Source organism: Ammospiza nelsoni, chromosome 16 (assembly GCF_027579445.1).
Source record: "Ammospiza nelsoni isolate bAmmNel1 chromosome 16, bAmmNel1.pri, whole genome shotgun sequence".
In the NCBI taxonomy this organism is placed as follows: Eukaryota; Metazoa; Chordata; class Aves; order Passeriformes; family Passerellidae; genus Ammospiza; species Ammospiza nelsoni.
Window position 1 is genome coordinate 10,823,668 of NC_080648.1, and position 16,484 is coordinate 10,840,151.

Here is a 16,484-nt window from a genome sequence, read left to right on the forward strand (position 1 = left end):
AGCCGTGGGCATGCCTCTGAATTTAAAGCCCAGTGCTGGTTTAAAACATTTCCCCACTCAGGTGCAGGTTGCTAAATGTTTCTAGAGGTAGGAACAGATGCCTCAGTTCATTTTCAAAATGATCCAGACCTTGACTTCTTAATCTCCAGCGTGCATAATATAATAACCAATCTGTTCATATACAAGAGTTTGACATTTCACAAGTGTGACTCTGTTGCTTTCCAAGCAATTTGGACACTTCTAAATGGAGTCAAAATAAACATGGCCATGGTTTGTCCTCTGAGCAGGGCCAGGCTGCAGCATGGCAGAGCAAAGGGGGATTTTAGATTCTGTCACCAAGAGATGTGGCCAATATAGGAGCCCAAGGACAAAGCAGAGTGTGCCTGTGTTGGTATTATTCTTCTCCAAAGAAGCCCAGAAAACAACAGGATCATCTGACTGAGGACCAAAAATTTTCTGACTTCCAACAAGCCATGGAAATAACATCCCTTGCATCACTACAAGGATTTCAATGGCAGTTGCACTGACTGATTTACAATAAGATTTTTTTTTGTGTCTCTTTATTCTCCTCAGCTTTCTAGCTGCAATTCATGTCTTCATATTCACTGCAGAAGCTCATCTCTGAGAGAGTATATCCCTCCACCAAGGGGATAGAACATTTAGGAATCCATCAAACCACTGACTTTGAATTTCATCTCATACCTATTGACTGGTAGATACATGAAATACTTCAAGAAGCTCAACAAGATGGTGGTAGTAATTCTAGTTGCAGGGTTGAAAATTCTTTAGAATTGTTACCATGCTTTTGAAGTATCATTTGCAGGTCCAGGTATATGTTTAATCTTCAGCAATAACTTTCCAAGAACTTTGAAATGGGAACTGTCAAAAGCAGCAGAAAGGACAGGTTTGCACCTCCCTGTTTCATTTCTACTCTTTTGCACTTTAGCTCTTTTCTGCTCTAGCTCTTACAAATCTACAGACTCTACCAATAATGCCTTCTGGGAAATTATTAATATTTTTGATAAATGTAGGTTCTCTGGGACCAAAACTAATGAATAAATTTTGGAAGGTGTTTTTCCATCAATAAAAACATTAGAACCAGAAAAATACTTTACTTTGACTTCCCCTTGGAACAATTCCTTTAAAAGGTGTCTGGATGGTTTTTAAAATCTAAATTTAATGGATGTATTTTTTGGGAAAGCAAATGCAGAAATCAAACATAGTCCTTATAGTTAAGGACTGAGTCTGAGCACAAGTCCTGACTCTTCAAAGTTTTAGATTCCCTAGCATAAGAAATTTCAGAATCCACTCAGCCTTTTTTATTACTTCTATTGATTTTTTTACTATCTGAAACTTGAAATAAGTTTCCTGTACATGTGAACTCCCTCTACACTGAAATTAAAGGATGATTTGACTTATCCAAAGTTCTCACCCTGAACAGAATACAGTCTTTCTTTTCATACCTAATGAGTTGCCTGGAAAACACCTCCATCTCCTCTACTCCTTTCCCCCAAAGTCACCTTCAGCCTGACAGGTACCATTACTGAGCATCCCTGTGCAGGAACATCAGTGTTATTCATCAGAGAGCTACCACCCCATTCCAAGTCTCTGAAAATATTTTATTAACTTAGAACAGAAATTATATTGGTCTAAATTTTTTTTTAAAAATGAGAATATTTAAAGTCTTAAGGTTAGCATAGCAGCTTTTCAACATAAGATGGCATTTGATGCTTGAGGTACTTCTCTTTCCTATCACCTCAGCACGTTTTCAAACAAATCACAAATAAGCCACAGCTTTTGATTCCTCAATTAAGTGAAAGGTGTTTTATTTTTTTTCCTTGCAGATTTTCCCTAGCTCATTTGAATGTTTATGCTGAAACACCTGCTTTCAGAAGATAAACTATCAAGTCCCTGGATAAAGAGGACAGAGGTATTAGTGAAAAGTGCATGCCAAATGTGGGGAATACACAAATGTGGCCAAGGAGAGGGCCTGTCTCCTGTGTCCTGTCAACAACTTCTCTTTAAATGCAAGCTGTGCACTTCAAGATAACACTCTGATGGTTTTGTGGTTGGAGAAGAGATTAGGATCTGCTCATGTCAGCAGTAAAATCAAGCTCATGAAGATGCAGCACATTGCTCCAAATCCATCTTCATGACATTCAAACGTTTGTTCTCTCCTTGTGTGGGGATATGACGCTGGAAATCACCTGGGAGAAAAGGCCATCCCCCACCTCATCACAGCCTCCTTTCAGGTAATTCTGCAGCTCTGATGTGAGAGATTTATCAAAGCACAGTTACCGCTGGGCCAAGCTTCTCATTCCTCATGCCATCCATACTTTTTCTCTCTGACATTTTCCCATGTATATTACATTCTTGATCTCTTTCTTGCAAGTTTCACTGGGGAAGATTTCTATTTCCTATACAATTTGAGATGAAATAGTTTCCTTGCACTAAAAGAATTAGCTGCTCTTCCTCAATTGTGTGGCTCTTCTCAGCTCAGCTGCTTGACATCTCTTTGTTTCCTGAAAATCAGATGGCAAACAACCAGGAGAAAATAATGTATTTAAATTCACAGTAATTGCTTGCTCATGACAGCTTCATTTATCCCTTAGGCTGAGGTAAATTTGGCACCTTCAACTTGCTTAAAAAACACATTTGTATGTTCAAAAGTGCTATGAGTGCCTTCTCTCACAGGACTTTTGGCTACAAGCAGCACATGCATATCAGGAAAAAGACTCCTCCTAAATCCATCCTGCAAGTGAATGTTGACCTAATTGCAAGCCACTGCAAATGATATTAGTAATTAAAATAACCTTATGTTTTCCAGGTCTCAAAGAGCCAACTACCACAGTTCTCAATGCCCAGCAAGGAGAGCTTCTAATAAAACTGGTCACAAGCATCAGAGTGGGTGAAATTGTAGTTCCCATGGCACATAAACAGCAACGAATCACTTTGGAAAAATGTGATTCCAGCTGCTGAGTCCTGGCACAGGGCAATCTTGACTTTATGGAAATTCTCCTCTCTTTGAGAAGAGCAGACCTAGAAGTCATGCTGTAGAACCTTCTTGAGCAGAAATATGAATATAAAAGGTGCATAATTATATCTCTTTGTTCTAAAATGAGTTCAGATCCTGGAGTTGGGACATTGAGAATGAAATGACACCCAGTGGGTAATGAGCTGTTTCCATGCTGCACTGGTCACAATTTCCCTGCAACGAATTAAATTCCAGAAAATTGCCATTTTTGATCATGTGAATGCAAAAAAACCATAGTTTCTACAGTACTTAGCACCATTTTAAAGCAATATGAAATTGTTTGTATACCATTACTGTTTATCCACAATTCTCTGAATAGTCTGCCTGGACTCAGTGAGGATAAGTTCATCATAATTATCTACAATAACAACAATTAACAACATAATGAGGGATAAACTAAATCACTGCCCATCTGCATCCTATTTGATGTCAAACTTGAGATCCCCAGAATGTGTTACTTCATTTACATTCACTAATATAATATTGATTCCCTACAGTGCCTTGGATAAACGTACCTGACTCCATTCTCCCATCCGCTGCTCTAACACCATTATTCTATTCCGAGCAATTATCCTCATTATGCTCATTTGTATTTCCAGTAGATATCCCTTCCCAACGTAAATAATGAGCAGCACTCTTTGGAAAGCAGTCATCTTGCTCATCACAAACCTCCCAGCTCCTAACTATTCCCAAACCCCAGTGCTGGTACCAGCTGAATGGTTGGCCATTTGCTGGCACTAATTAAATGCAAAGCTTAAAAATGTTGGATTGGAATGATATCACAGTAGTGATCACAGCCTTTTCTGTCTGTTTTCCTCAACAAGAATTGGATTTTATCTGTCTGAAAAATATCTTCATCTTTGGTGCTTTAAGGTGGACCCCTTTTGGTACCAGTCATTACTGAGGGGAGGAAGAAGGGGGATTGTGTTGCTGTGCCATTTTATATCAGTTTATAAAACAGTAGGGCAACCCTGACAAAGGGAGAAATGACAAAGAGGACTCCATTGATATAGTATAATAAAGTAATTAATTGGAAGGCTAATTAATTACTTTACTATACTATATAATTCTATACTATACTACACTACACTACATCTAAACTGAACCTGCACAAACACTCAACTCCTCTGAACAAAACCTTGAGACTGTGAGTCAGCAGAGTCTGTGCACACACACTTGGCCCCGATAGGCCAAGGAAACAAAACACCATCACTCTGAGAAAACAATCTCCATATTGCATTCCACTTTTGCACAAACACAGGCACAGCAAATGAGATAAGAATTGTTTCTTCTTTCTCTGAGGTTCCTCACTGTGATTCACAGAAAATATCCTTGGGAAGTTGAGCCTTGCTTTTCTCTGTGAAGAGAAATGTGGCCACAAGTAAGTGTGCTGAGAAAATTCTCTTAGATAAGTGGTATGTAAGGGCAAGCTCAAAGTCAGAGGAGCTCTGAGCTCCCTGCAGAGGACCCAGTGACTGGGATGGAAAGGCCCAATGAGTCTTTCTTTCCAACAGCAGCTCAGGGCAGCAGGAACCCTCTCACTGCGCTGCCACTGACAGCACGCACCAGTTTGAGCACCAGGACTCATTTTGTCTTCCACGCTCGGTGAGCAAGAAAGGAAAACACTCTGTCACTGTTAACTAAACACAGGCAAGTGGCCAAATCACTGTCCCTGCTCCAAGAGCTCCTGAGCAGCTGGTAGCAGGGCTGGCAGGGAATTTGGGATGCTCTGCTCTGGAGAGCTGCGAGGGCTCCAGCCCAGCCATGGCACAGGCACAGGGCAGCCAGGGAGCAGCAGGAGCTGGCACACAGGGGTTTGTCTCACCTTTACTGCTTAGAGGTTGGAGAGACAAAGGTTCATCCTGTGGGAGAATCCAGATCTTTGGGAGAGATTGTGCTAGGGATCAATCCCACCTACTGATACACCAGCCCATCACACCTTGCTGTGATGGATCCAAGATGTGAGTTGCTACTCCTCATTTGTATAAAGAGAGGAATCCATGAGCAGGTTTCAGCCTTGGATCAGACCTGCTGGTCACCCCAGTGCTTCATTGCATGTCATTCTTTCAAAGGATGAGGAAAAAAATCATGGCTTCAACAAATCTGAAGATGATGGTCAAATGGGTCATGATTTTGCCAGCGACTGAGTTTTCCTCCCATGTTAAAGCTGTTATAAAGATCATCATGTAACAATAATAAGATTGTGGTAAGCTGAACTTTTTACAGTTAAATTTTTGAAGTATTTCTAAACTATTAGTATAGGGATTTTCCAGCTCCTCAGAAATGGGCTCTTGTTGGAGGATGGGCTGCTTATTTTTAAGAAAACATTGAAATCCCAGGAGGAAAATTACCTTAAAGCAATTTCACCTGGTTCCAGATTTTACACTTATTTCTCTACCGGGCTAAAGCATCTCAGTGATTGGCTTAAAAGCTTTATATGTAAAAATGCTTCTGAATTGCTTGGCAGTGGTGAGGCAACTGCTGTGCTACTTCCTTATGTGACACTTTTCTATTGCTCTCTGCTTCCCAGATGTTTTCTCCCATTAATGATCATAAGAGAATTCCATGTCATTTTATATTTTTATGATCGTGTCTGTTGCCCACCTAAACTAAATCCTGCTCCAGGGACGTGTTCAATCAAGCTGGAAGCAGTAAGATATGAGTGCTGCAGTTGCAATGTTGCTCATCCTTAACTGAGTAGGACTAAAAATGACTTCCCAGGGAGCTGTAAAGGGCAATAAACATTGCACTGATGGTGTGCGCACTGGCATTGCCAAAAATCTCACTTGCAGTAGCATCACAGGGAACAAAAGTATTCCAGCTACACTGTCTGGGAGAGTCAGATATTTCCAGGGTTACATCTGTCTTGACATCCTCAAATGTTGAAAGTTTCCTTCAAGATTTGGAGATTTTTTAGGGGAGGCTTAATTCAATCTGAGGTGATTGAACCATTAATTCAAATTTTCCATTTTCTTCCACTGATGCAATGTCTATGCTTTGATGTGTACAAAGAACCTTTTTTCCCTTTTCACTCTTTCAAAAGAGAGAATGGGCTGGTTCCCTAGGAAAGTAGAGAAAAGTTTTTCCTGCATGTAAAGTATTTTGAGAACTTTAAAGAGGTTTTCTTTCAGCTGGGAGATTTTAACAACAATGTCACCTCCTAAGGTGGGTGAAATAACCTTGTGGGCAGTGGACATTATCCAATTTTATGTGACTGCTCAGTGGCTTGTGCTGCCAACAGAGTTACAACTTCCATGAAAAATGGTCTTCATTTTCCCAGGTACAGGTGTGGGCTGTGGATGACTGAGTTAAACCCTTCACTGTGAATCACAGCACCTACTGCTCTGCTTGACTGTGAGCAGACACAGACAGATGCTAACACACCTTCACACACAGAGATACAAATCTGGGTTTCTCAAGGCAGCTCCAGACATCCCAGCTTTGGCAATGGCTCTACACCACTCTGAAAAACTTTGAAGATTTTCTTCTCATGCAACATTTTAAAACCATTTTCCTTGGGCAATATGCCAGGCAGAAAATTATTTAATCACAGAGCCTAAAAAGAGCACTTACCAAAACAACTCCCAAAATATAAAGGATATTTCTTAGTTTATAAATATGTAGAGAGCAACATAAGAGTCACAGATTTGGTGGGTTCTAAGGGCAGAAAGACTATATATATTCTTTTTCCACAGTTTCTGCTACATATCCTTAGAAAAATGTAACCACGATTAATTAATTGACTATTAAGACAAAGCTGATGTAGCAGCTATCATTAGTGAATTTGTCTCTGAAAAAGAACAGCATAGAGAATGAGTTCCTTCTGCACAGAGTGAGTCCCACTCAGTGAGCCAAACACTGATTTCACTAGCAGGCTTAAATCTATTCTCCTTCTCCCAGGATATTTCCATTATCACTTTTAATTTCCTCTCTTATTTTAATACCTAATTTGTTCCAACAAGAAGTTAAACTTGTAACAATAGGAAATTTGCTTTCCTGCTTTACTGGGACTTGATTCTTTCCTGTACTATGAGTTGGGTAATTAATTGGTCGTACCTGTTTATGCATTTGCTTTGCACAAGTGAAAATTAAAACAAAAACATCACAGGTTCTAAATGTGAGTGTTTTCATGGCAGTGGGGAAAATTGGCTTATAGGTGAGAGGGGGCAAAAAGGATCAGTTCTTTTTAAAAGTTCAAAACGACCAAACCACATCCTTGACTCCATCCCTAAGAAAAAAACATAAAATAATATTCTCACTAAAGATTGACCTGGAAAAATTAATATCCAAAAAATATCACTTGTGAGTAGTGATGTTCCTATACTCATTTGTACTGGGATGCTTAGTTTTCAAAACAGGCAGTAGTTAAGACTGAGAGCTGTGCAAGAGAAATAAAAACAGTAATAAAAGGCAATGAGTACATTCTGCCTACCAGACCAAATTTCTGAAGTTCCCTGCTGCCTTCTCTTCTTAAAACCCAGCAAAGTGAAACACAAAGAAAAAAAAAAGAAAGCTGCTTAAAAAATCCCTCTCTTTAAAATGCAACTCCTGTCTGGAAGGAAAATAAAGAAAAGAACAGAATGTCTGAAAAATTAAATGAAAGCTTAAACAAATGCTGTATAAACACACTAAAGCCTTTAAGAGCAGCTTGCTGAAATAATAAATATGAGTCCTAAAAAGTATTCCCAAACATAACAGAAGCAAGATGTCTGCCAGAGAATATGTTGAGGGCAGAGATTAAGAAAAGATGAGAAGATCACTGAAGGAAGAATGGGTCAGAGCGGAAATATGAAGTGATGGATTTACAGGAATGTTCATGAGGCTAATGAGAGAGGTTCCCACACCAGTTTCTGCTTTCAGTGGGAGATGAGTTGCAGGCACAGCTCCCATCAGTCAGTCCTGAGAGCAAACAAACCCCAGAGTCTGTCCAGCCTGGGTAGGAAGCCGAGTTTATAAGTGCAGCCTTGCTGGTTTACAATCTGAGGGTTTTCAAGTACTTTTCTCTTTCCAAGTTCACTGTTATCCTCCATTCTCTCAAAGTATTTCCCCATCCTACTATTTTACTTTTCAATGTTTTATGCCATTTTCCATCTTTTTATCACTCATTTCAAAACACCAAGAGTCTAATAATGATTTTTTAACTCCCTGCTGCATGGAGCTAGAAACAACAAGAAAATGGACTAAGTAATTTCTCTTTAAAGTTTAAGTTAAGCATATCCTGTGAAGTTAACGGTTTATAGTTAAGTAGGATAAAAGCTGGAGCTGACTTACTGAGGCAAGAGGAGTGCCAGATCATCCTAACAAGTCACAGAGTCTCAAGGGCTGTTTTGTTACTCTTTCATCATCATGAGAACAGAGGGGTTTGAGGCTCAGCTGCTCTGCATCCCTGCAGCCCAATGGAAGCAGGGGCAGCTCAGGCTCATCCCTGCAGCATTCCCACACTGGACTCACTGCCCACCAGCCTCTCACAGTCCCTGAGCCTGCACCTGAAGCTCACCTGCACATGAGAGCAGGCTCACTGCCAGGACCTGCTTTTGGATCCCAAAAGCTTTTAGAGAAAGTGTTGTAAAGGAAGAAAGACAGGAAGAAACATATAAGTGAGAAACAAAACAGGTTCTGCTGTAGTAATTGCACTGACAATGTTGGTGGGAGCAGTAAACAAAGACCACACACCATATGTCTTCCAGGTGATGATTTTGATCTTGCTTTTAGAACAGCTTTTAGTCAGGAGGAGCTGAGCTCTGATTTACTGCTTATGGTTGGTGAGATCTTTTCTAAGCCTCCTTTGCGAGGCTCTAATTTGATTTGTCTGGATTGCTAAATTGGAATGATTTGCCTGATTTACTTCATCACAAGGATGCTTCCTGACACACACAAGCATGTGGTCCAAATTGAGAGCATGCAAGGCTGTAAAACAGTGGTGGCTGTGGAGGGGGATCTCACCAGAAAAAGGATCACACAGTCACTGCTTCAGGAAAAGTAAACAGAACTATTATTCTGGGAATCACTCAGTTCCACATTGTGGACAGTAGCATTAAGCTGATGCTGCTGTTAAAGACAGTTGCAAAGGCATTTCCTGCAGGCTGTTTGCTAGAAATTCAATCTCCTAAGGCTTTTGATAGACATATAAAAACAATTCTGTTGACACTGCTTTTAATATTCCAGTCTTGGAAATGAGTCACCTGGCTGTGAACAGCTGGTAACTGTGCAGACATCTGCATATGCTCTCCCACCAAGCTGCCACAAGGGAGATGGATTTCTCTGGACCAAAGAGGAGAGCAATTCTCATCAGCCTGGCTCAGGGGTGATGCTGCTTCAGATGGACAAACCCTGGCTCATCAGACTTATTTATATGAGCAAAACAAACAGAATCCTCTGGTAGATGGCACAAGGATTATTTACTTTATGACTGAGGTCCAAGATCTGCAAGCTTTTAAAGAAATTGGAATGTACAGAGATGGGTTTTTTTGAGTAAAAAGGGGAGAATGAGAGAGGAGAATTCTTCCTGTGTGGGCTAGAGGGATCCTAGCTCTGCTAGGCTGACAATAAATGCTTTCTCCCTCAAAACAGCTTCACATATTAATCATTAGCCTAATATCTGTTTTCCTCCCTTTGTGGAAAACTACAAAGCACTTTAACTTTGTCCTATAATTGTTTTAATTGTACTTTTGATTTTTGAATTGAGGAGCCCCTCAGTTTCCTGCCCAGATTTTCCTACACTCTGCAGAGTCATGGTCACTTGGAACCCTTCAATCCACATGGGATCCTCTCTTTCTCTGTGTTCCCAAGGGCAATGCAGAAGGGACCCATCCACTGGACTAAATGAGGCCCCCACTCTGTACTGCCTTTGCTCCAGTGAATGTTGGTTTGGCTTTTTAAAACAAAAAAATTAAAACTAGAAAGAGAGAGAAAGTAATGAACTTGTTCTTAATTTTGAGCTTTCAAGTGGGATATACAAAAATGACAAAGCACTTAATTAAGGTATTTTTTTTTTCAGCTTAGGCTGCCTCCACTAGAGGAGAATATCATTGCTTAAAGACCTGCAAACATACTCAGGGGCTCTGATGTTTGCTTCTCTCTCTTCTGGAATCCATCTCTTAGGAGTTTCCCATCCACCCCACTTCTACATGTATTTTCATAGAAACAACTGGTTCCACACTTTTCATTTTACTTTGGGGAAGAGGTCTTATTTATTTCTAGACTAATGGACTACATCTTTCATAGCAATTTTTTTTTCTACAATTAACGAGAAATCTTGTTTTTTGACAAAATTTTGCAAACCTGTTTCATCAGATTTGCAGCATATTACTGAATCTTAGCAATTTAAGGTGATAGAAATCTATTCAGTTTCTGCCACAGTAAAAAACTAAAGAATGGATAATTTGGCCTACCACAGGTAACACAAGTTTTCTTCTTTAAAGTGGTCCACATGGCTGTTTTGCTTCACATTTGTCTGCACAAAGAGGCAACTTGCTTAAAAATTTTAATGTTCTTTAAAAAATAGCACATGCATTGGCTTCTCATTTTGATGTGCTGAAAGGTGCTATTGCATAAGAGATTTGGGACAGCAAGCAGCAGGAGAGAGGCACTGCTTTTATATTTTAATTAGCTCATGCTAGCAGTTTCTTCAGAGGTTACTAAATTACTATTTGTCCACCTACATTATTAAAATTTTGTGTCTTTCCGTTTCAAGGACTCATTGTACCTCCTGAAAACTGCATTTCTGCAATCGCACATAATTTTTAAATAATGTTCTTAAACAATCCTGAGTGATAATTTTATAAATCTGTTGAGTACCAATTTTAATTATAGAACTTTAGGAATCAAACATTTTAAGTTTCTGGGAAAATTCTATTTTAGTCACAAAAAAAGCCCTCTAGAACTTGTCTAATTTCATAAACTTTCTTCATTTGCGGACTTCTTAAATACATTTTCAGCAATTGTGTTCTTTCCTCAAAATAAATTCTTAAGTTGTCATGTTCTGTGAAAAACCCCCCACTGTTTTATTAATACCCTATTTCACATCACACTGATTATGTTAATAAGAATAAATATTTTTACATAAATACATACCTCTGGGGGTATTTTTTTTTTTTTTGCTACAGTGAGAATAGATTAGAATCTTGAGAACTTTCTTATTTCTGGAAGAATGAATATAGCAAAGGAATGTGAAATCTTTGAAGAAAACTTATGGTATGAGTAGGTACTTCACTAACATTCATGGATGTGTGCTGCACAGACCCTTCCAACAAGACAATGAACTTGGAAAACCTGGAAATGCATCATTTGGCAAATGGTTTCTAATGTTTTGGGGGGTTTTTGGGTATTGATTTATTCCCATCTATTTGCCAGTGCAGAGATATAACCGCCATGGAGCTCTTCAATATTGGATTGTTGGTTTGCTCCTGGAGGATTTGTGCAAGAGAAGATTCTGGTATTTTTATATCAGAAGAGTAAATATATTTACTTTTCTGCAGCCAGACACTTATCAGGACTGACAGGCACACAATGCTTAGGGCTGCTCATGCTCCTCTCAATATACAGCTGTCTATGAAAAGAAGCTGGAGCATTAATGAGATATTATTGTTGTTAAGTGTGGGCATGAGCCTCCAGTGCCCTCACACTGGAGCAACCCTCACTCAAGCACTGGGATTCACTGAGCCCAAGGAGGTTGCTTCAGTCAGACTGAATCCAAATAAAACTTCCCCTTCAAATTCTTGTGTCCTTGCATTCTGATGCACATGGGGAAAAAGAGATTGCAAAATTTTACCATGATTTTGTTGCCCAAAAGATCTCAGCGGGTCGCGATTTTTTCAATCACAAAGCCTGATAATCTGTTTTCTTCTTACTTTTAAAGTGGAGAGCACAGATTCGTAGAACCATTTAGGTCAGAAAAACCTTCTAAGATCCAGCTTTAAACCCAAGACTGCCAAGGCCACCACTAAACCATGTCCCCAAGTGACACTTCTACACATCTCTTAAATCCCTTCAGGGATGGTGACACAGCCACTTCTCTGGGAAGCCTCTTCCAGGGCTTGACCCCCTTCTCTGTGAAGAGATCTTCCCTGATATCCAGCCTAAAACTCTCCTGACACAACATGAGACTGTTTCTTCTGTTGCTTGTTATCTGGGAGAAAAGACCAAGCCCCACCTGGCTACAGCCCCTTCAGGGAGCTGTAGAGACTGAGAAGGTGCCCCCTGAGCCCCCTTTTCTCCAGGCTCAGCCCCCATCTCCCTCAGCTGCTGCTCATCAGACTTCTGTTCCAGACCCTTCCCCAGCTCTGTGCCCTTTTCTGGACCTGCTCCAGAACCTCAAAATCTTTATTGGAGTGAGGGGCTCAAAACTGAACACCAGCCCCGCCAGTGCCTGGTGCAGGGGGATGACCTCCCCAGTCCTTTGTAGTATAGAGCTACAAATCCTGAAACAGATGCTTTAACACATGAATAGTTCTCTTAATTAGAAATGATGGATTCCTGATGAGCATCCTGCCCCAGTGTACTCACAACACGGAATTTATTACCCCAGAGTCACTGATCCTGATTGTAGCTGCACAATAGCCATAAATCAGAAAAAAGGCTAATGTTGATGGCTGAGCCACTGAAAATGAGGGGTTTAATGACTAATTTATATTAGAAAGGAAGACAATGCTCTTTACATCATGTAAATGACATACAGAAATACTGCAAATGGCATTGGACATTTACAAACTCATTATGATAATGGAAATCTCAAATAACTTGTAAGAGAGTTCCACAAGCTCTACTCTTATGTTTGGCATGATGATAAACTTCATAGCTATTTATTGATTGTTTCTCTTTTCCTTTTTCATGCAATTCATCATGTATAGATGCAGCACCAAACCATTAAGATGCAATGCAGTTTAAAATATTTTACAGAGAACCAAAATTTCTTGATTTATACCTTTTATCATTGTAGCAGAACTAGATGTACTGGATTCTTAAAACAGCATCTAGAGCTCTGCCTCTAAAATAGATTGCTCAATTAAAAGACTTACCTTTCTTACAAAAAACGAGTCTCCATTTTTTGAACAATCTAATTTTTATTCCTGCTGCAAATTAGAGATTCTAAGCAATCACAGTGTGCAACACAGAAACTTAAGCTTCTGCTGTAATATGCAATGTTCAGTTCCAAGCATTTATTAACTGGAGATTGACAGTGATCTGAATGTATGCATAGCTAACACGTCTGGCAGTCTCTGCCAGTCTTACTCCCCCACCTCTCAAACAGCAGCCCAAAATTTGATCAAACATGTAAACTACTCAATAGCCTGAACACTCTCAGCCCAAGGAAAAAGGCACAGTGGTGAGTTACCTTAAATTCAGTTTCAATGTTGGCTAGCCTGGCCAGTTCATTGCTAAGCTCTAGAGCAGTAAGGACAGGGTCTTCACTGGACAGAGACAAATAAGCAGCACTGGCTAATCCCTTGTAGGCATTCATTCTTGAGCGAGAGTGGCTAAAGGAGTCTTTCCTCTGCTTTTCCATACATTCATTGCACTTGCAAAAATAGTCATGCGGCCTTTCAATCCGTGCACCTTTGAGAAGTAAGATGTGAACAATTTCATACTCCTGGCAGTGGGCAGCAAGGATGATGGGGGTAATGTCGTGGGAGAAGCGAGTTCCATCTTCGTCGTAGGCGTAGAAGTCATCGTCCCTCAGCTCCTGCTCCAGGGGGCTGAGCGTGAGGCGCTGTCCCTGCGCGAAGGCCGGGTGGTTCAGGATCGCCTCCACGATGCGCACGTACCCTTTGCTGATGGCCAACAGAAGGGCATCCCCAACTCGGGCCAGGTTCTCCTTCTTGAGGAGCAGCTCTGTCACTTCCAGGTGCTCGTTCCCCACGGCCAGCTGGAGGGCGTTCTGTCCCATGTAATCGACGCAATTGAAGTTCAAGGTTTTGGATTCCTCCAGCATTTTCCGCACGACGGGAATGTTGCCATACTCTGCGGAGTCCAGGAAATGCTCCTCCTCCGCGGTGAGGCTGGTGCCTTTCTCGTTGAACATGTAGGCAGGGCCCCGGATGGCCTGGCGCCGGCCCTTCTCCCGAAGGGTGGCGTGCCTCCGATGCATGTCTTTAGAATTGCTGTGTCTCAACCTGCAGAAAACCACAGAGGAATGTTGGTTACATCCTAGCACAGCCATGATTTCACAGGACCTGAAATAAGGTTGGAAATGTGTCATTTTGACCACATCTGACTAGCTTTGTGTGGCCTGCGCCAGTTACGTAAAATCATTTAGGATATATGTGGAACAAAGATTAGCTTCTGAACAAAAGACAAGTGATTTGCTCACCCTTCCTGATTGTAACATGGATGCACATCCTTGACTTGATAAATAGGAAAAAAGCAGCATAATTTTATAATAGATATAATTTTATATATTACATATTATTTTATATATTATATTATTTTAGATATTATATGATATATGATATGATATTATAATATAAATAGATAAATATATAATTTTATATATTATATTCTTATATTTTATAATATATATAATTTTCCATTTGTATTGTTTACATCATATTTAGGATTAATGTACATAAGACAATATTTCTCTGAACCACTCCTCTTGAATTTTGTCCTTGAGGGCACAAGCCCTAAAGAAGGTTAGCAGGACTCTCCCTTGGCAATAGACCTAGGATCAGGCCAGTAAACTATGTTCCATAAAGTTTATATGCTTCTAATTTTAAGCACATGGTAACAAGGATAATTATATTGCATATTCTGATAAGATTCAGCTGGTACAAGCAAACCATCTATTCATTCCCTTCTTTTTTTCAAGGTACATAATACCATTTTTCTGTTTCCTGATCTAGAGAGTTTAATAATGAACAGTCTAATTTCTTACTGAAATACAGTCAGCCACTACTTCAAATACAAGTACCCAGATCCAGGGGAGACTCTGGGAAAACACAGGAATAACTCCTCATATATCACATCAGTCCCCAGTAAGCATGTTTTAGAGAGCTATTGCAGAAATACGAGACACAGGTCTCTCATCACAAACAGAGGGCAGGAGAAAAAAGGTCATAAATTTCCTCACTGATTATGTGGCTGAAATGCCCTTCACTTGAAGATGGTGAGATGATAAACTATCCTTATTCCACCTTCTCTGTAAGTCCCAAAGAAAGCAATGTTATGTACAGTTTGTCTCATGGATGAGAAAATGCATTTTTGTATGAAATAAACATAAATCTTAAATGTATCTGTGGCTTTAAAACATTCACATTTTGCATTCAGAGCTGTCTCAATGTTGCTCTTTTAAAAAATTTTATTGCAGCAGCATTTCAGCACACTCACAGTGTCTTTTAGAGTCTAAGCATGTGGAGTTAATTGCCATCCAAAGCCCACAGAATGTGCAGCCTGATTAAAAAGGTAAAAACAACACCTCTTTCACAGACAGCATTTGCACTCAGCCCAATAGAAAGTCCTAAATCACTTGGGTAAAATCTTCAGGAGCCTCTGAGCTGCAGTGGACAGATGTAACAAATAAGCAGGTGTTAATGCTCAATGGGTGGCAAAGGTTCATCCTTCCACACTCCATCTGTTCTCCAAGTCAGTGCTGACCTTCAGTCAATGAAAAGTTCATGTGCTGCTCTGAAAAAATACTACAGAGGTTGGAAAGTTCTGCAGTGAGGATGAGGGGAACTGTGCCAGGAGACCAAGTGGAGAAGGTCCATTGCCTTCAAGAATAGGTAACAAAGGAGTAAAGGAACCAGCAAGAACCTGGCAAAACACAGGGTTATCAGATACCCAAAATATCTAAAGATCCAGGACATTGAAATTCTCAAGATTGCTGTTCTTATGGAGCCAACACATACATATAATTTTAATTCATTGTGCTGATATGGACTGAAGACTTTCAAACAAATTTTACAGCATTTCTCAAGAGTTACATTAAAATTTAAACAAATCCTAGGGAATCAATTATGTGACCACACAAGGTTGAAACAGATTCATAATTGAGAACCTCTCCCCCTAAGCTTTGATGCATAACTGTAACATCTTAATAAAAGCTAGTAGGAACTGAACATATCATCCCAGGCTCCACTGAGAGATAAAGTGCTGTATGAATCTCAAAACTATTTCCTTCCAGCATGGTTTGAAGTTGAAGAAGAACACAGAGATGAGGTATACAAGAATAATGAAGGCAATATGTTTAAGTAAATGAATTCCCTAGACTACATGAAATTTACTATAAGAGAAAACAATAACAACTAAATAAATAAAGTATGCAACTAACATATTTCACAGAAATATAGAGTTCTCTAAAGCCAAAAAAATGCCCAGGGTAAAATTTGGCACCCTTTGAAGTCAACATTATAGGTTTCATTGATTTCAGTGGAGTCCAAATTTTGGAAACATATATGCATACACACAGATATTTCCCTCAGCAATTAGCTTTCATCTCAGAAGCAGTTCCAGC

At 39.9% G+C, this 16,484-nt stretch overlaps 1 protein-coding gene across 1 annotated transcript in view; it reads right to left on the bottom strand.

Annotated features, from left to right (window-relative positions):
• TRPC7 (transient receptor potential cation channel subfamily C member 7) overlaps nt 1-14,138 on the bottom strand; it is a 62,296-nt gene extending 48,158 nt beyond the window's left edge. Inside the window, exon 1 of the mRNA XM_059483619.1 lies at nt 13,368-14,138. Coding sequence (XP_059339602.1) covers nt 13,368-14,120 — 753 coding nt within the window. The 5' untranslated portion in view covers nt 14,121-14,138. The remainder of the gene's footprint in view (nt 1-13,367) is intronic.
• Between the last annotated feature and the right edge of the window lie 2,346 nt (nt 14,139-16,484).